At 46.5% G+C, this 18,046-nt stretch overlaps 1 protein-coding gene across 7 annotated transcripts in view; it reads right to left on the bottom strand.

Annotated features, from left to right (window-relative positions):
• The window catches only part of FGFR3 (fibroblast growth factor receptor 3), a 104,516-nt gene that overhangs the window by 55,754 nt on the left and 30,716 nt on the right, over nt 1–18,046 (bottom strand). For all 7 annotated transcript variants that reach the window (XM_054982503.1, XM_054982504.1, XM_054982505.1 and 4 more), the window contains one exon: nt 10,033–10,296. In XM_054982503.1, the coding sequence (XP_054838478.1) occupies nt 10,033–10,296 (264 nt within the window). The remainder of the gene's footprint in view (nt 1–10,032; nt 10,297–18,046) is intronic.

Raw genomic sequence — 18,046 nt, 5'->3', positions numbered from 1 at the left:
AAAGCAAAATAGGCTGGTAGCTCCACTGAAAACAAGCACACTCAAGTGACATGGAACCAGTTCCAATGTCTGGACTTTTGTTATTTTGAAGACCAAATTGCTCCAACGGGTCCTGGCATGCTCAGATGTCGTTCGTACCCATAAGCGCCTAGAGGCCTCCCTGCCTCAATGGTTCCACAGCACAGACTGAGCTCTGCCTATCATTCCTATGAAGTCACTTCTGTGTGCGCGTATTTGTCAAGACCTATCTGCATGGTGAAGACTGCAATCAGCAAAAAAAAAGCCTGGATTAAAAGATCAGTTGACAAAACATTCCTGTTCAGGATAATCTCTCTATTTAACAGCACAGCGCAACAACTGGGAGAAAAATGGCATGTATAGCTAAGTCAGCTCAATTACATGCAAATTACAGTTTGCTAAGAATAAACAGGAAAAGAAACAGCATGCACAACTGTTACCCTAATGGGGGGTCTCCTTGTGATTTGGGGAAATTAGCATTGAAGGAGATGCAGCAAGAGGGGGTAACTGGGAAATCTCCACCTATATATACCAAGATCGATCCCTTAGAGAACTCTCAAATAGGCAGGTGTTTCTTTTATTAACAGAGAAATAAAAGGCAAGTGTACAGAAAACACACACAGGTAACTAACAGAGCTAACTAAGAAAACAGTGAGGAAATAGGAAAGCAATTTGAGGGGGAAGGGTGATATTTAAGTCTTGAAGAGGAAAAGAGGCCCGTGGAGGTACAGCATTTCACGGAGATCTGACACGAGGCCATGATCTGGTAGCTTATTACAGAGTAAATAGAAGCTGAATCCAGGCATGACAGAAGCAATGCTGGTCAAGAAGGCTAATGCATTGGAGGGAAGGGGCCATTTGTGGTGGACGGACTGAACATGGCATTTTCACAGCAATTTACGATCTTGGGGTACTCCTGGAACTAGCTTTGCTCTTTGAGAAGCAGGTTGGTAGGGTAGGCCAGAGTACTTCTTATCAACTGTATCTAGTTTGACACATCTCACCTTTCTTAGACTCAGATAACCTATCTATGCTAACCCGTGCTTTTGTAACCTTACTGTTGGACTACTTCAACACACTGTACGTGCGACTTCCCTTGAAGACAGCCCAGAAACAATTTGTTCAGATTGATTCTTGTGAGGGGTAGATGATAGGATCACCCTGACCTAGATGGCCCCAAATAGTCCAAACTAGTCAGCTCCAGCTAAGCAGGAACAGCGCTGCTTAGTGCTTGGATGGGAGAACAGAAGAGAAGCCATGTTGGATCAGGCCAATGGCCCATCCAGTCCAACACTCTGTGTCACACAGTGGCCAAAAACCAGGTCTGCCAGTGGGGAAGGGACACTAGAAGTCCTCCTACTGATTGCCCCCCCAAACACCAAGAATACAGACCACAGCAGGAGTCCAGGGTAGCTCCACATAGACAGGCAATGGCAAATCACCATCTCATGCCCTGGAAACCCTACGAGGTTGCCGTGAGTTTGCTGAGGCTTCACAGCGCTTTACACACAGAGATGAGAGGAATACATCTTTCCTATTTTAAAACAGCTACACGGGCTGCCAGAAACTGAGTTCAATTTAACATGCTAGCTTTGGCCTTTAAAGCTCTTCATGACGTAGGACCCACATGCCTGAAGGATCTTCTCACCTCATATGTGTTCCAAGTACAGTCCTCTAACTGCCACCTTCTTATTGCCTCTCACTTATTGTCCCTATTTACTTATACCCCAATTTAATTCCTGACAGGGACCCAAAAGAGGCTGTCCGGGCGCAGAAGCCCCCCCACGCCCCGATGAGGTCCGCCAGTGGGACCCAGACAGAGGAGGCAGCCGCGGCAGCGTGTGGAAAGACTCCCCATGACACCTCCCCCCCACGACAACAGCGGCCGAGACGAGGCCAGGGCTGAGCCCCAGAGGCTCAAAGCAGCAGGATGGGCACTGGACCTTGCCGGCACTGCAACGCCGCCGCCAGCAGCAGGAGGAGCCACAGCGCCAAGCAAGGAAGCACCTACCCGCCCCAACATGCGGCGGGCCGACGCCCGGCCCAGCCCAAGAGGCGAGGCCCGTGGCCGATGGATGGGACGCCACCCTTGAGCGGGGCCAGCCAGCCCCGTGTTGCACCCGGACGTGGCGGAGTTGGGGCGGGGCACTGATGAGCGCGGCCCGCACGGCAGTCCTCTGGACGGCCAGAAGGGCTGCCCATTAGAGGAGGGGGGAGGGAGAACGATGGGGATAGGAGCAGCGGGGAGGGAAAGGCGGGAGAGCGGGAGGAGAGGGGAGGATAAAAGGGAGGAAACGGGAGCACGCAGGGTGGTGAAGCAGAGAGAGAGAAATGACAGGGAAAGCGAGCAGAGGGAATACTAAGTGATAGGGAAAGAAGGAGAGAATAGAGACGCGGAGTGGGATTGCATGGGGATACGAAGGGGGGGAGAGCAGAAGTGGGGGGACAGGGGGAATTAGAGGGAGAGGGACAAGGGTGAGGCTAACCCCCCTCCCCTTTTTGAAGGCCAGCTGCGGAGAGTCGGAGGGGCTCCTCCACCCTCCGAGGCCTTAAAGGGAACCCCCCCAGGGCCCTCCAGCCGGGCAGGAAGGCAACCCTGGCCGCAGCGCCCCCCTCTGGCCCAGACGCCCTCACTGGCGAGGCTCACAGAGGCTTACACCCTACTTCTCCATTTTATCCTCATAAGTAAACCTGTGAAGTAGGTTAGCTTGAGAGCGTGTAACTAGCCCAAGGTCACCCAGCCAGCTTTCATGGCAGAGTGGGGATTCAAACCTGGCCCTCCCAGATCTTAGTGCAACACTTTAACCACTACACTATGCTCTGGCTCACCTGTTAAGACTGATCGCTTGGAATCTACTAGAGCCTAGCCTTTTTCAGAAGTGGCTCCCCCCTTGCGGAACAAACTCTCCAAGGAGGTGGAGAGACCACTCTCAGAAGCTGCAAGGCGATATGAAGCTGTTTTACATCCTCAAGTTTTTACTAATATTTGAGCCACAAGCATCTGTGGAGGACGGGATTGTATTATACTTTTTAGGTTTTTAAATTTGGAATTGTAAGCTGCCTTGAGCTTACAAAGGAAAAGTCATAGTAAAAATATTTTAATAAATAATCCTTTAGGAGGCAATCCTGCAATCAAACAACACAAAAAGAATATTTTTTTTAAAAAACCCACTATTATTTAGTGCACAAATGACAAATAAACGATGTAGCCCTCAAAATATTTTTTTAAAAATTCTCTTTAGCTTCAAGGCCATCCAAAGTCAAAAAGAAACAGCCTATAACTCTTACTTGCCTCTTCTCACCCGTTCTGTTCTCTACAACTGTCATGTCTAAGCCCCATCCATGCCAATTTTAATGATCCTTTTGTTCTGAACCAATGTATCCTGCTGTAACTCGATGTCATTTTACCAATGCCATAACTATTTCTTTCACATGTTTTCACAGGTGTTTATCTAATGAACTGCAACAGCTTCTAGTGTTTCTGACCGTGTATGCTCCTGCCTCTCAGACTTTGCTATGTCTTGTTTTCTAGTGACTCAACTTGATATTACAAATATGTGAAATGTTCTCATACAAGAAGAGCGCCAAAATCTTGTTTATGATTGGGAGGGGGGAAAAGAGCAGACTTGAATGTTAAAAGAGAAGTCTCTCTCACATGATGTCATTCCTGTTAACTTTTACTCTTGCTGCTTAGATGCATACCTTGCTTCTGAGTAGTTCTAGGGACATATATATGGAAATGATCTGATTTCTGAATAAAAGCCATTTAACCAAGAACCTGTGTCTTGCTGCAATGGTCCAGGGATCTGTCTACCATATCCTGTCATCCATAGCCTGACAACAACGCTTGCAGAATCATTCAATGAATGAAATTATAATGGGACCACCCCCTTTCCCAGACTCCGTACGACAGGATGTGGCATACACAGAGGCGTTCTGCCAACTTACAGGCCCTTCACCTGTGATAGCACCATTAGCCTATGTCATAGATTAACTGCAACTGGGCCGCTGTATACAGGAGAGGACCAGATATTCCACCTGGAGCTCCTTGGAGAAAGAGCATGATAAAAGTTAACAACTAACGGTCACAAGACCACTAAAAAGTTAAGAATGCAGCCTGCATTTGCTCTCTCCCTTACTCTCTCTGTATGAATGTGTGTGCATATGAATTTATGGTTTTAATTTTGCCAGATGAGATTAACTGCTATTTTTATGCAGGCCTACAGGTTCCATGCTTTGATTCGATATTTTATTCATATGCACACCACCGGGTTTCCTGTGCATTTCTCTTTCAGCGGGACCCCACAAATCTTCTGAAAACTGAGACCTCCAAGGAGCCGTGCAAGAATCAGACAGGAATTTACCTGCTGAAAAGGAAATGACACTGTACACACTGAGGGGTGTTTGTCCCTCCCTGATTCAGGGTCCCGTAGAAGACCAGCTCCAGGGTTAGGATAAGAAAGCTCGTTCCTGAATTCTGAAAGTGTGCCCTGTCTGAAGGAACTCTCCCTCTGCTTGCCAAATGTACGGGCCGAGCTACACGTGACGAATGACACTTGAACGGCAAGTGGATTGAGTGGAGGGCAAGTGAACAGGGAGAAATACACTTGCTGTTCAAGTGTCATTCGTCACGTGTAGCTTGGCCCTAAGAGACACATTTAACTGGAGGAAAGTAGTCTCTATAATGACATACGCATGATACAGAACTTTCGCTGAGCATTTCTGCTCAACGTCTCTAACATTAATGACACGAATGAACAAACAGATTAATTGCCACAAGTATTCTACAAGCAATGTTTCCCGAGATGGATGAAGAAGGCTGGGGAAAGGTTCTGATCGCTTGGCAGATTAGCCTGCTAGGAACTGTATGACGAACAAGGGAGAAGGACAGAAGCTGCCAATAAAACAGAATCCTCCACCAGAACCATCACCAGCCGGGGACAGCCGTATGGCTTATTACCAGCTTGGAGCTTGTACCTGAGGGTCTGTTGAGGCATACGTTGTTTTGCAAATTGCATTTTTGTTTCGAAACAACTACTTTGAATCCCCAGTACAGGAGAAAAGCAAGATTAAAATATCGTAAATAAACAGCTACAGGTAAATAAATTACCGAATTGATAGCTTAGTCAAATTGGAAGTCCTGCTGAAAATGAATGTTTGGCCGTTGGCATGTGTCAGGGTATGGCGGGGCCCCAACCAGTGCCATAGACATCCCTGCCATACCCTGACACATGCCAAGGGCCAAACATTCATTTTCATCAAGACTTCATCCAATCTTATTAACTCTTTTAATTTCCCTTAATAAATAAAATTTACTTTAAAAAAAAGGCACTAACAATGAAATCCTAAGCAGAGTTATTCCAGTCTAAACCCACTGAAATCAATGGAGTAACTCTGTTTAGGATTTCACTGTAAGTGCATTGGGCTCCTATACTCCTATGTAAACCGGCTGACAGGGATTGAACATCCGCCTACAAGGGCAAAGAAATCATCCAATAACTTTTAAACTAATATTTAAATAGTCTCTATTAAGTTCACATTGTGTGTTCTTGTCATTTTTATTTTCCTATTTTTAACTGGGATAAGCTATACAGATGATTTTTTTTTTTAAAGTAACCCAGTCCCCCAAAAAATTTGCTTAGAAAATTATTAGCCTTATTTGGAAAAAGGGAATTTTAAAAGTGTATTCTTATCATGGTATCTGAGCACGGCCTCTGCCGCCCCAGCCCCTGCCTCGAACGAGCGGCAGCGTCCCGTCCCCCCCGCTCACCAGCTGAGAGGTGGCGTTGGAGGGTTCCAGCTGGGATGCGGCTCACCCGGCTGGTGCCCAAGGACAGGGAAGAGCGGCAGCGCAGCAGCCAGAGGAATAGGTGGCAGGAGAGGCATGCCCTCGGTGCCACAACCACACCGGCCTCCCTGACAGCCTCAGCAGCCGCACCGGAGACCCGCGAAGCAGAAAGCAGGCCCAGAAGATGTGGCTGCACTGCAGAGCTCCCTGCTGGCTCCCCAGACCCAAGGATGCTGCCACCATGCCACCAGAAATGGCTCCGCCCCAACCCAGGCCAGGAAAGCCCACTTCCATGGCCAGTCTGTCCACAGAGCCCATCTGGTGGCTGGTGATTCGCTGGGGGCTTGGCTGGCTCAGGAGGGCATTGGCAGGGGGAGGGAGCAGCATGGAAGTGCAAGAGGCGGCCTCTATCGGCAGCCCCTACTGGGGCAGGGCCATGGATTGTTGCCACACCTGGTCCAGGTGTTGGGCCTGATCTTGGGGGGGGGCATGGGAACTGGGGTGGGGATGACATTAGGGGAGGGATAAAAGGGCTTCAGACCCCAGTCAGGAAGGAGAGAGAGGAAGTCTACCCCTCACGTAAGAGGCAGCTTCCCAGGAGGCCTAGTCCCAGGGCTCACCAATTCTGAGGCACGTGGGGGAGCCCCTCTCTCGCCCCCAGGAGCTTCAATACAGGCCGAACAGGCAGCCAAAGTCAGAGAAGGCAGGACGGACCCACAAACCTGGGTCAGTGCGGACAACCCCCCCCCCCCGCCCAACCAACCAACGCCATTGACAGCCCTGCCATACCCTAACACAAGCCAAGGGCCAAACATATTCATTTTCAGCAGGACTTCCAATGAAAACACAAGCAGGATCTTGTTTATTGCCCCATTACAACAACCTGGACTCAATATTTCCGTCTGTTGTAACATGAAAATGTCTTCAGGTATTTTTGCTGTTTCATCTCTGAATTTTCTCCTCCTCTCATGGACTGCCCAACATTCAAATTTCTTTAGAAACCACAAATGAACACAGCATTCCAGTCAAGGGCTGGGCACTGAAGACATGTTATATTGCATCAATGTATTATTTTTGGTATCCATTTCTCCTCTTTACTTTACACTGTTCAATATAATTGCCACGGTACAGAGAGGAGATGTTTTCACAGAGCTATTTTTGGCTAACAGTGTAATCCTAAAAAGAGTTACTCCAGTCTAAACCCATTGAAATCAAAGGGCTTAGAGTGGTCTAACTCTTCTTAGGATTGCACTGTAAGCAGGGCTTTTTTTTCTGAGAAAAGAGGTGGTGGAACTCAGTGGGTTGCCCTTGGAGAAAATGGTCACATGGCTGGTGGCCCCGCCCCCTGATCTCCAGGCAGAAGGGAGTTGAGATCGCCCTCTGAGGGCAACCTCAACTCCCCTCTGTCTGGAGATCAGGGGGCGGGGCCACCAGCCATGTGACCATTTTCAAGAGGTTCCGGAACTCCGTTCCACCACGTTCCTGCTGAAAAAAAGCCCTGACTGAAATCTGAAATGTATTTATTTGACAGTTGCTCCTTTTTTCCCCCTTGAGGATGCGGCCTAAGGAGGAGGAAATTAAAGCAACATCACAGACAAGCAAGGAGTGTAAAATTCTCCCTACAATACGGCTTAACAGATGCAATCCATTTACAGATCGGCCAGTTTGTTTTTAATTTCCACGTAAGGATCTATTTGGGCGAAAAGGCTTACACAGGAAAACTTGAGAGTTGCTTACTTCAGAGAAATATCTACTCTGTCCTAAAGAGATCAAGAACGCGATGAAATGACACTTCTCCCAGGTATCAATGCAAGATGTACACTGTGAATACTGGCTGATTCCACACACGTTGGATAATGCACTTTCAACGCACTTTATCAATCGTTTGAGGCGGATTTTTTGTTCCGCACACAAAAAAAATCTGTTCCAAATGATCTATAAAGAGGATTGGAAGTGCATTATTCAACGTGTGCAGAATCACTCAATGTTTGGTGTTATGGGGAGCTTTGGTTCAGGGCTATTACATCATCAAGCAGCCGTAACGGTGAGACAGGAGAAGCTTCAGAAATAGCTTATTTTTATTATGTTTTGTTCTTTTTCTTCCATACTATCTTGTGTTGTTTGTTATATGCCAATAACGGCTGAATGAACTGAAGTGAGACAGTTACGGCTACAGTCATTAGAGCAAGTGTTCTGCCTTGCAAAAACTTATAGCCAATCACAATTTATGCCCAATATACTTGTTCCTACTTTGCCGCATAAGGTAATGTAAGTGCCTATAAAAGCTTTGTAACTTTGCATCAGTACGGGGTCTTTGGACTTTGGTTCTGAGACTTATGCATGTATATAAAACTGGTTTTGGTTGAAGAAATTCTTCCGGACTTTGAATCTCTGGTCTAGGGTGTCCGCTGTTTCCAGGTTCAGCCAACTGGGATAGCCCAGCGTGCTTTCAAATTCTCAGAATATTGGTTTAACTGCGTGAATGCTCAGGGGTTAAATTCAAACTGCCTGTACGGGTAGTCTGGCCAATAGAAAAAGCTAGTTCTGTGCCCTGTGCCCTTTTTCTTAATTCTTTCTGCAGAGTTTGGGGAAGTAAAACATGTAACCTACGATGTAACCTACAATGACAGACAGAGGCTCTGGACCCTTCGGCCTCTGAAGTATCAGTATCTGACAAAGGCAGCTCTGGCTCTCGAAAGCGAATTGGTGTTTAAGGTGCTACTGGACCCAATTTCTTCTGCCCTGGTGAACTGCTAAAGGGAGGGATTTTGAGGACCACATTTCCTCCTGGGAGGGAAGCTGTCGTTTTAGAGAGCAGGCGTGCTCGAGACACATGGAGACTCCGAAGGGCCCACTGAGACACAGGGTCTGAAGTAGGTTTGCAAACCCCCCCCAACCCCAATACACCTGGCTCACCTGGCTGGCAGGGAGGGAAAGGCACCGGGGGGGGGGACACATGCATGAGCTCCAATACTCGCCCATCTTGCCACCAACAGAGGAATCCTGGTGCGTGCTGAAGTTAAGCCAAGTGAAAACTGCCCCCAAAGGAGCAGCTTTCACTCCGCTCCACTTCAGCGTACACCAGGATTCCTCCACCATGCCGGAAAATGACATCATGTTGTGTGTTCATGGGAGGTGAATACCCCCACTGTTCCTTGCCCCCCCCAGCCCCCTGCATTCCCGCTTGGGCCCCACACAACCCTAGTCTGAAGAGAGGCGACCAGCCAAATGAAAAGCAAGGTAACCTAATCTGATTTGAGTCTGAACAACAAACTGGAACCCGTGAGTGTTTCCCAACCTTTTTTCCATTAGGAACCCCTAAGTTAATTTTTCAAATCCCAAGAAACAGGGCAGAAAAGTTGATGCCAGTTGATGGGGTCCTCTCACAGAAAAAAAAATGCTGTCCTTTTTGTATAATAGCCAGGGAAGAGGAGCCCAGTGGGGAGGTAAGGAGAAACTGACTGGTCTCCCATTGTCCTAAGAAACTACTGACCAGAAAGGCAAACGAGGCCTTTGCATGGTGCCACTCAGCCAGCGCCCGGAGGATGAGTGTAATCTGGCTTGGCTTCCAGAGCAGTTCCTTCTCCTTCCCGCATGAGGAGCAAGCTCCCTTCTCCTCAGAGAAAAGGCCTACTGCTCTGGCGAAGATGGAAGAAGAAAGGGGGAGCTTGGTCTTCTTCTCTCTGTGGAGTTTGGGTACGTCTCCTGATTGCTGTTCACCAGGTCCCGTCAAGCCACAGAGGGCAAACGCACCACAGAATGCGGCAATGTAGGCAGCTTGGCGGAATGTTGGACAAGTGACAGTTGAAAAGTCCATTGGACAGCAGTCAGAGAGCAAAGCTGCGAGACCAGGATGCCTACATTTCCCATCAAAATTTGAGGGAAGCTGACAAGTGTCCAATCTGTGCCTTTTGTCACTTGTGGTTCTGCTCTCATTTTACCGACCTTGGAAGGAAGGAAGGCTGAGTCAACCTTGAGCCGGCTACCTGAACCTGGCTTCTGCCAGGATCGAACTCAGGTTGTGAGCAGAGCTTGGGCTGCAGTACTGCAGCTTACCACTCAGCGCCACGGGGCTCTTAACAAGATTGGCTTTTGGCTTTGCCGAAGAAGAGAATAGGCACCAGGAAACATATTGGTGGACACTATGCTGGGGATCACCAACTGAGATCTTTACAACAGCACTGAAAAAAGTGAAGAAGCAGAATAAATTTCATCATTGCACTTACCATTTACTCTAACTGTGAAGTTCCGGAGCATTTCAAGGGAGTGCCTCATCTTGCAGCTGTACAGGCCAGCATCATCATAGGACACATTGATAATCCTCAACAATTTTTGTCCAATATGAGTTCGATTAGTAGGCGAAATCCCAATGCCATCTTTATACCAGAAGACAGACATAGAAGAACCTGGAGTATCGCAAAGAAGCTCAACGGTGTCTCCACTGCCGAACACTAGTTCTTCAAGGAAATCAGTTTCACTCCGTAAGTAATCTATGGAGAGAGAAATTGAGAAGGCATTTATTTATTTATTCAGAATGTTTCCTATATGATTTCTTCATGAAGGATTCAAAGTGGGCCACGAGAAAAAACACAGTTCAACAGTTTAAACCCAACTAAAAGATTACCAAAACACTGACACAATGATCCATAAAACTAGGTAAATTCAACATTGCTAAATACCTGAGTAAATAACATTTTCAACTGGCATCTAGAACTCAGAAGTGGTGCTGGTTAAATGGAAGTACGGCAGCCTTTCTCACTGATGGGGTGCTACCCCTGAAAAGGCTCTGTCTCTAGTTCTGCCTGGCTACAGAAGATGAGAGAAGGCCTCTGCTGAAGTTCTTAACTACTAGACGGGTTCATGAGGTACAGCCTGGTCTCCAACCATTTATGGCTGTAGAAGTAATAACCAGCATAGAATCATAGGGCTGGAAGGGACCTCCAAGGTTATCTAGTCCAACGCCCCACATAATGCAGAAAACTCACAAATACCTCCCCCCCTCCCACACACACACACAGTGTGACCCTTACTCCATGCCCAGAAGATGGCAAAACACCTCCAGGATCCCTAGCCAAACTGGCCTGGGGAAAATTGCTCCCTGATCCCAAGGTGGCGATCGGCCTTACCCTGGGCATGTAAGAAGGGGCTACGACTACGAGAACTAAGCACTGATGTAACCCTTCTTGCCCTCCCTCTCCTGATCTTCCCAGGTTCACAGGATCAGCATTGCTGTCAGATGGCCATCTAGCCTCTGCTTAAAAACCTCCAAAAGAGGAGAGTAGTGCCAATAGTTCCTGGAACTACGAAGTCTAAATAATTATAAATAGTTCATGCAGTCAATAAATATCTAATAAACAATACATATAAACTCGCCACCATTTAAAGATACATCAACAGTTATTAAAAGGTACAGTCCATTTAAATCTCAGATGAGAGTTCTTAATACTTTATCTCTGTAGGTTCCAGAAAAAAATCCAGCAGGAGTTCCCAACAGGTTCTATGGTAAGTCTTAATCTCTCAGCATCTGTAAACATCTGTAAACTCTCGTGAGATTTAAATGGACTATACCTTTTAATAAATGTTGATGTATTTTTAAATGGTGACAGGTTTATATGTATTCTAGTTATTAGATATTTATTGACCGTGTGAACTATTTACAATTATTTATACCTTGTATTTATGACACTATATGCACTTAGCACTTTAATCAAGTGTAAAATAGAATCTTTGATGTTTAGTGAAAATAACTGGTGTTAATTTGCTGGTGGGAGAACTGTTGTTTAGCTTTTGAGCATTTTCTCCCACTGGAACCTCTTTGTTGTAGCACCATAAGACTAACAAAATTTGTGGTAGGGTCTGAGCTTTCGTTAGTTACAGTTCATTGACTGAAGAAGTGAGTTGTGACTCTCAAAAGCTCAGACCCTACCAAAAATTGTATTAGTCTTATAGGTGCTACTGAACTCTTGCTCTTTTCTATTGCTACAGACAGGCTAACACGGCTACCCATCTTGATCTATCTCAATAAGGTTTATAAGTCAAAGTACAAATAATCATAGCCAAACCTTGCTTTTGCAGAACAGGATGTATATGCTGAACTAACCACAGCTGCTTAAGAGTGTTACACACCACAGACCTGAGCTGCCACCTGCAGATATTAATCTCAAAGCACCCTTCCCAAGAGGCAAACCTACTCTTTCAGGGGAAACGTAATTCTCTCTAGAACAGAAAACACCCGTTTCCCTGAGCTGGCTCCCTATTGACCTACACTCCTCTCTCATCACTTGAACTGTGCGCTTTTAATACAAGATCTAATCCTGCCCACTTCATCAATTTATCCCTTCCCCCAAATAACTACATCTGGTTGGATGGTACCATTGTGAAAACCTGGAGGAAAAAATTAGTAAAACACCACCATCACCTCCAACCTCCAATTCTTGCAAGAAAATACCTGGTCAGAATGCATCTTATCAGGTAGCCTGGATGGACAGAAACACTTCAAAACTTATCACACACACTCAAAGACAGCAGAAGGCATCAGTCCTAGGAAGACCATCTTATGCTATGCAAAAGGTTGGTGGGGTGGGGGCGAAAGCAGCATTATCTAAGGCTACTACCATGAGAGGGGAGATGCTACCCCAAAAAGGCCAAAGGTGAAGAAATACTTCAGACTACTACCTAGAAAAACAAATTACTATAACGTATGATATGCCCAATGCATTTTTAAAATGATGTTGAGAGGCAAGAGGCATCTGCTAACACAGTGACAACATTCTACATCAGCTGCTACAAACAGAATATGATAGGACAAGACTAGAGATGGGCGTGAACTGAAATATGAATCAAAGTTACTCACAAACCAGGCTGTTTTTTGGTTTGTGAACTGGCAGTTCGTCGGAGCTCATTTCTCACGAACCGCGATGAACCACCATGATTTTAGAGTCGTTTGTATGGTTCGTTTTTCGGTTCGTCACTGCAGACAGCCTGGTGCTGATCAATCTATTACCTAGGCAACAGGGGGATATGCTTTCTGCAGACTTCTGCAGCCCCGGAAGTGACGAACCGACAAACTAAACAAACTGGTTCGTCAACCAGGCAAGTTCATGACAGTTCATGTTTTGTGAAATGTGACAAACCATGAACCACAACGAGCCACCATTTTCCCAGTTCATGTCCGCTTCTAGTCAAGACTTCTTTCACTCTCCCTAGTCGTGAGGCTGATGGTTGCCATAAGAATAAAAAGCAAAGTATGCCTGTCTTAACCTCCTCGAAGGAAGCACAGGATGATGAATAGTAACTTAACATTTTCACTACTGCATACCAATTTAAGGCTTTGTCTGCATCTCGGCTTTCGGGTTTTTTGGCCAAGTTAGCACCCCCCACCCTAGATCTTTAAGAAAAAAGTAAATGGGTACCAGCCAGGGATTATTACAGGGAAACAGGATAAGTGGAAGAAGAGGGTTGTTGATCAAGGCTTCATTCTTATTATAAGGCACTATTTCAAGAAGACAAATGCCATGATATCAGAGTAAAAGGGCTGAAGATTGTGACTAATTTCAGAGCATGGGGGGGGGGATATGTGGTCCTTTTCCCCTCAACCCCACCATCATTTGCCTCCCAGCCCTCAAAATTCAGTTATATAGAGAAAGGAGAACCATGGAAACAAGCGCAGATAACAAGGGGGAAGATTTTCACTGTTGATTGTCTAACTACAAGCTTTTGGACTAAACTATTGCAATATTGATCCTTTATGGGCTTACCTATGATATCTTCAATGAATTATGTCAATTGATTACTAATGGTCTTACCTTTTGGTGGTTTGATTGCACCATATCAGGTCCATGTGATGGTCTGGACAGTATTACCTGGTCTGGACAGTATTACCTATTTATGTATTATTACCTATTTAGGTAAAGGTAGTTCCCTGTGCAAGCACCAAGTCATTACTGACCCATAGGGGGACGTCACATCCTGTCGTTTTCTTGGCAGACTTTTTGTTACGGGGTGGTTTGCCATTGCCTTCCTCAGTAATCTACATTTTACCCCCAGGAAACTGGGTACTCATTTTACTGACCACAGAAGGATGGAAGGCTGAGTCAACCTTGAGCTGGCTACCTGAACCCGGCTTCCGCCGGGATCGAACTCAGGCTATGAGCAGAGCTTGGGCTGCAGTACTGCAGCTTACCACTCTGAATTATATATCGTTAATTTAGTTTTTTAGATGGAACTTGTATGAAAGAAAATACGTGGAACTAGTTTGTTTGCTGAGATGCCTGAGGCCCCCCCTTGCCCGGCCCTCATTGGTGGCTGTGATGCATTTTTCATGAGCCCTGAAAGATTTCGTTGAAATTTAGCAAGGTGGTATTAACCTTGCTGGTGAAAGGCTACCCAACCCATCCTCGACATAACATTTAAAAACTCCTCTACCTTGCCTGGGCTGCAGTACTGCAGCTTACTACTCTGTATTAACATATTTATTCACTGAGCACTTTAAATCAGCACTTTAGGAGTATTTATGAAGGTTGACTACTATGGAAACTTTTGAGCTCTTAGATAAATATTAATAATTGTATACATCTGCCTTTGAAATGTGATTTGTGAATAAGATATTGTGTGATCAAATTTCTTACTGTTTGTAGTTAGACAATCACGGTCGAATTTTTTCCCCTTGTTACCAGTGCTCAAAATTCAGTTGGCATTTCCAAATAAACTGAATGTTACTTCTCCCAGCAGGGACGACAAAACACAGATTTCCACCCAACTGCCGTCTATTAAGAACAGAAATGGAGAAGGAGTGAGAGGCGAGGCACACCTTTCTAAAGTGCACACAGACAAAGCCATGCCCCATTACAAACATTTGCCTCCCAGCCCAAACCACCCAGTTTCAGCAAGAAGATCTGCCGATAAAGGAATGGGGAACTTTTCTCATACACGTTCCACCTCTTAGATTAAAATCTTCACAATGCAGAGAGCCAGTGGCCAAAACTTAGTTTTATGAATCCTAAAGGCATCTTGTTTCCTAAGGGGACAAAAAACAAAACAGGCAAAAAGATAGAAGGAACTAAATTTCACTTTGCTTTCTAATTAAGAGCAGAAGTCACCAAACTCCAGAGCCGGTATAGGGTCTAAACCAACACAGGGATGTGGACGGGGAGGGGGACATGTTGCAAGTTTTTCACTATTCAGAATCCAGCGTCCAGCTGGGATCACGCTCACTCCATGTTAATTGTCATTCCAGCTACAACCGCCCTAGTTTCAAAGCAAAACTCACTCACCGTTCCAACTGGTAAAAACTAACACCCGTTTCACTGCATTCAAGAGTTGCCTTATCCCTGCCTTCCAGTTAAAGCTTCAAAACCCTAGCCTGAAAAGTTCTTCTAATTCCAAATCCTTTTTTAAAAGAAAATCACAGATCATGTAAACTTCATGCTAATTTTTTTTTTATAAAGCCAGCAAGTGTCCTTAATTCAGATCTATATTTTAAGGTACATTTTCCTCAAACGTAACGACGATTGTGTTAAGAGCATGTCTATTGCTCCTGGTGTATATTTGGAGCGTCCATTGTTATATTAAAATCAATTGCAGGTACACCTAAACATACACTTAAAATTCTTAAAGTAGAAAATATAATTGGATATGTTTAATTGGAAAAAAAATCCCAGAAATCTGAGTCAAAGACACCAAAAAAATGGCCTAGCGGGCTTCTTTTTTACTGGATGGAGGAAGTTTGGATGTGTCTTTCAAAAATTCCCCCCGTTGGCAGCTGTGTACCCAGGAGACTGGGAAGAGACGAGTCCTGGGCAGCCCTGGCATGAAGAACGGGGACTCCATTCACCAGATCTACCATAGAGAGCTGAAAGGAATAGGCCCTTCAGAATGGACTTGGAAACAGGACAGCAGAAGGTCCCCCCACCTCCGATGCTGCACCCCTCGCTACTGAAGGAAATCCATGTTGCTTGGAAGGTCCAAAATGAGCCCCCCCCCCAACTCAGCCCTCCTCAAGTCTGAACAATGGATCGGATGCAGACTAGCCCGGTCATTGTTCCCCCATCGTGTCCCTTTGCTCTATCCAACTTTGGCTCCGCACCAAAAGAGCAGCTGCACAGTGCAGTGTGCACATCAGAGATCTGCAACAGGAGCTCATGGGCCACCTCAATCCAATCTCTGTCCACTGTGCTGTCACAACACATCATTGCGCCGGCATGAAAGGGAGTCTCAGTAATGCAACAGAAGGACAGTTGTTGCGTTGCATTTGAAATATTGGCTGAAACATCAAAGCGTGGGAGTCTTTTTAATCCAGCTTTTAGGACCGATTTATATTATTTCTGACTAATTTAACTATTTAAACAATTGCTTGCCAAGCACAGCAGACCCAAGATGGGGTGGGTGAGACTCAATTGGCTTGTGCAAGAAAGCACATACACAAAAAGCTATTTGTCCTGTACTTTACTGTTGGGAAGGGATACAGCCAACTATCCAGGGACAGGCCGACAAACAGGTGAACAGTCCATTCAAAAATTCACTTCCTGTCTGAGACCAGCAAGCAGAACATGAACGGAACAGGCAGGTGTGTGAGCACCCCTAGCAGAAGTTAGCCATGTGTGCCAGAGTGAGAAAGACTTCGGAGAAAGACACAGCAGCCAAGTTTAGCATGACTGAGGTCTCTGGTCCGTGCCTGGCATGTGGACAGACTCAGTCTCCAAGAATGGGGGGGGGGCTCATGCCGATGGGCTGCCCCAGATGACACATCACTGTGTTAACGCTTCACATGCGATCCTTTCTCCCACTGCTGCTTTCACAAGTTCCATTAGAACTGCCGGACGCCACTCATCCTAAAGGGTGGATGGGCCATTAAGGCCACCATGAAAAGCCCTGGGGGGACTGATAGCCTAAGGGGTCAACCCCCCCCCCCCATGGGGGCCTCCCCAGTGCCGAGCAAACTAGTGGCCCTTGCCCTGTGCAGACAAGTGAGAACTGCCATCATGACCCAATGGCCCTTGGCTGGAGCAAGGCAAGCTGCCGCTAAGGGCCAAGCTACAAGTGATGAATGACACTTGAACGGCAAGTGAACAGACTCACATGTATTCTTCCCTGTTCACTTGCGCACTATGTGATCAAGTGGAGCGCAAGTGAACAGGGAGGAATACACGTGAGTCTGTTCACTTGCCGTTCAAGTGTCATTCGTCACTTGTAGCTTGGCTCTGAGAGCCAGTGCTCCTGGCCATGTGCACAATGGGTGCCATGAACCAGAGGCCACAGCAGTTGGTGGGGAGGACAAGAACCACTGTCGGGGGCTAGCCATCTTAGCCCCATACTGGCCAGGTGATAGTCTCCTCTTTCTCCCTTCCCCCCCCCCTAGTCAAGAGGGCAGGCTGAATGGCAGGGCCATTTCCCAGGCCAGTGTTTGAATCTCAGCAAACCCCCACACACACACCTGTTCAGGGGTGTGGGGGGGTGAAACTCAAACAGCCTGCCCCTCCCTCTTGCCAGAGCACAGCAGTACAGATTCCTTATTCACCAAGCCCCATAAAAACCAGGCAATGGTAAAAGTGCTTATTCATTGAAGAGCAATGGGAACAGAGAGGTGAACATAAGATAGATAATGGGGTTGTCAACAGTCTTGACCTAGTAAGGCTCCTGTGCCTTTGAAAGATGCACAACTGCCAGAGAACCAGCATAGTACAGTGGTTAGTGTGTTAGACTAGAATACAGGAGACCCAGGTTCGAATCCCCAGTCGGCCACAAAAGCTTGGATTCATCACACTTTCAGACCAACCTACCTCACAGGGTTGTTGCAAGGATAAAATGGAGGGGAGGAGAACGACGTACGCCACTTTGGTTCCTTACTGGGGAGAATGCGGGGAGTAAAATGAAGTAAATAGGTAAATAAATCAGCCTGTCAGGGTGCACGGACTAATCCCAAAGCAGCGAGATGCACCCGGGTCACTGCAGCCGCTGGTCATGCTTTAAGCATAGCTGGTGCTTGGCACTGCACTGTGAACAGGGACCCATCCTGGCACGTGCCCTGCTGGGGGCTGCGTCCAAAGTACCAAAAGACGCAGCTGCAAGCAAAATGCCAAAAGAGACGGTAACAAGCAACGTCCAGCCTTCTCAAGAAAGAGCAAGTCAGCTCAAGCTCTCTGCGCAAGGCGTCTGGCTATGAATCAGAGAGGGGGCGGCCACAGAAGGGCTCCACCCTCCACCTCCCTCTTCCTCGTGAAACTTGTCACACTTTGAGCTTCA

This window comes from Eublepharis macularius, chromosome 6 (genome assembly GCF_028583425.1).
Source record: "Eublepharis macularius isolate TG4126 chromosome 6, MPM_Emac_v1.0, whole genome shotgun sequence".
Taxonomy (NCBI): domain Eukaryota; kingdom Metazoa; phylum Chordata; class Lepidosauria; order Squamata; family Eublepharidae; genus Eublepharis; species Eublepharis macularius.
This window is presented reverse-complemented; position numbering and strand designations above follow the sequence as displayed.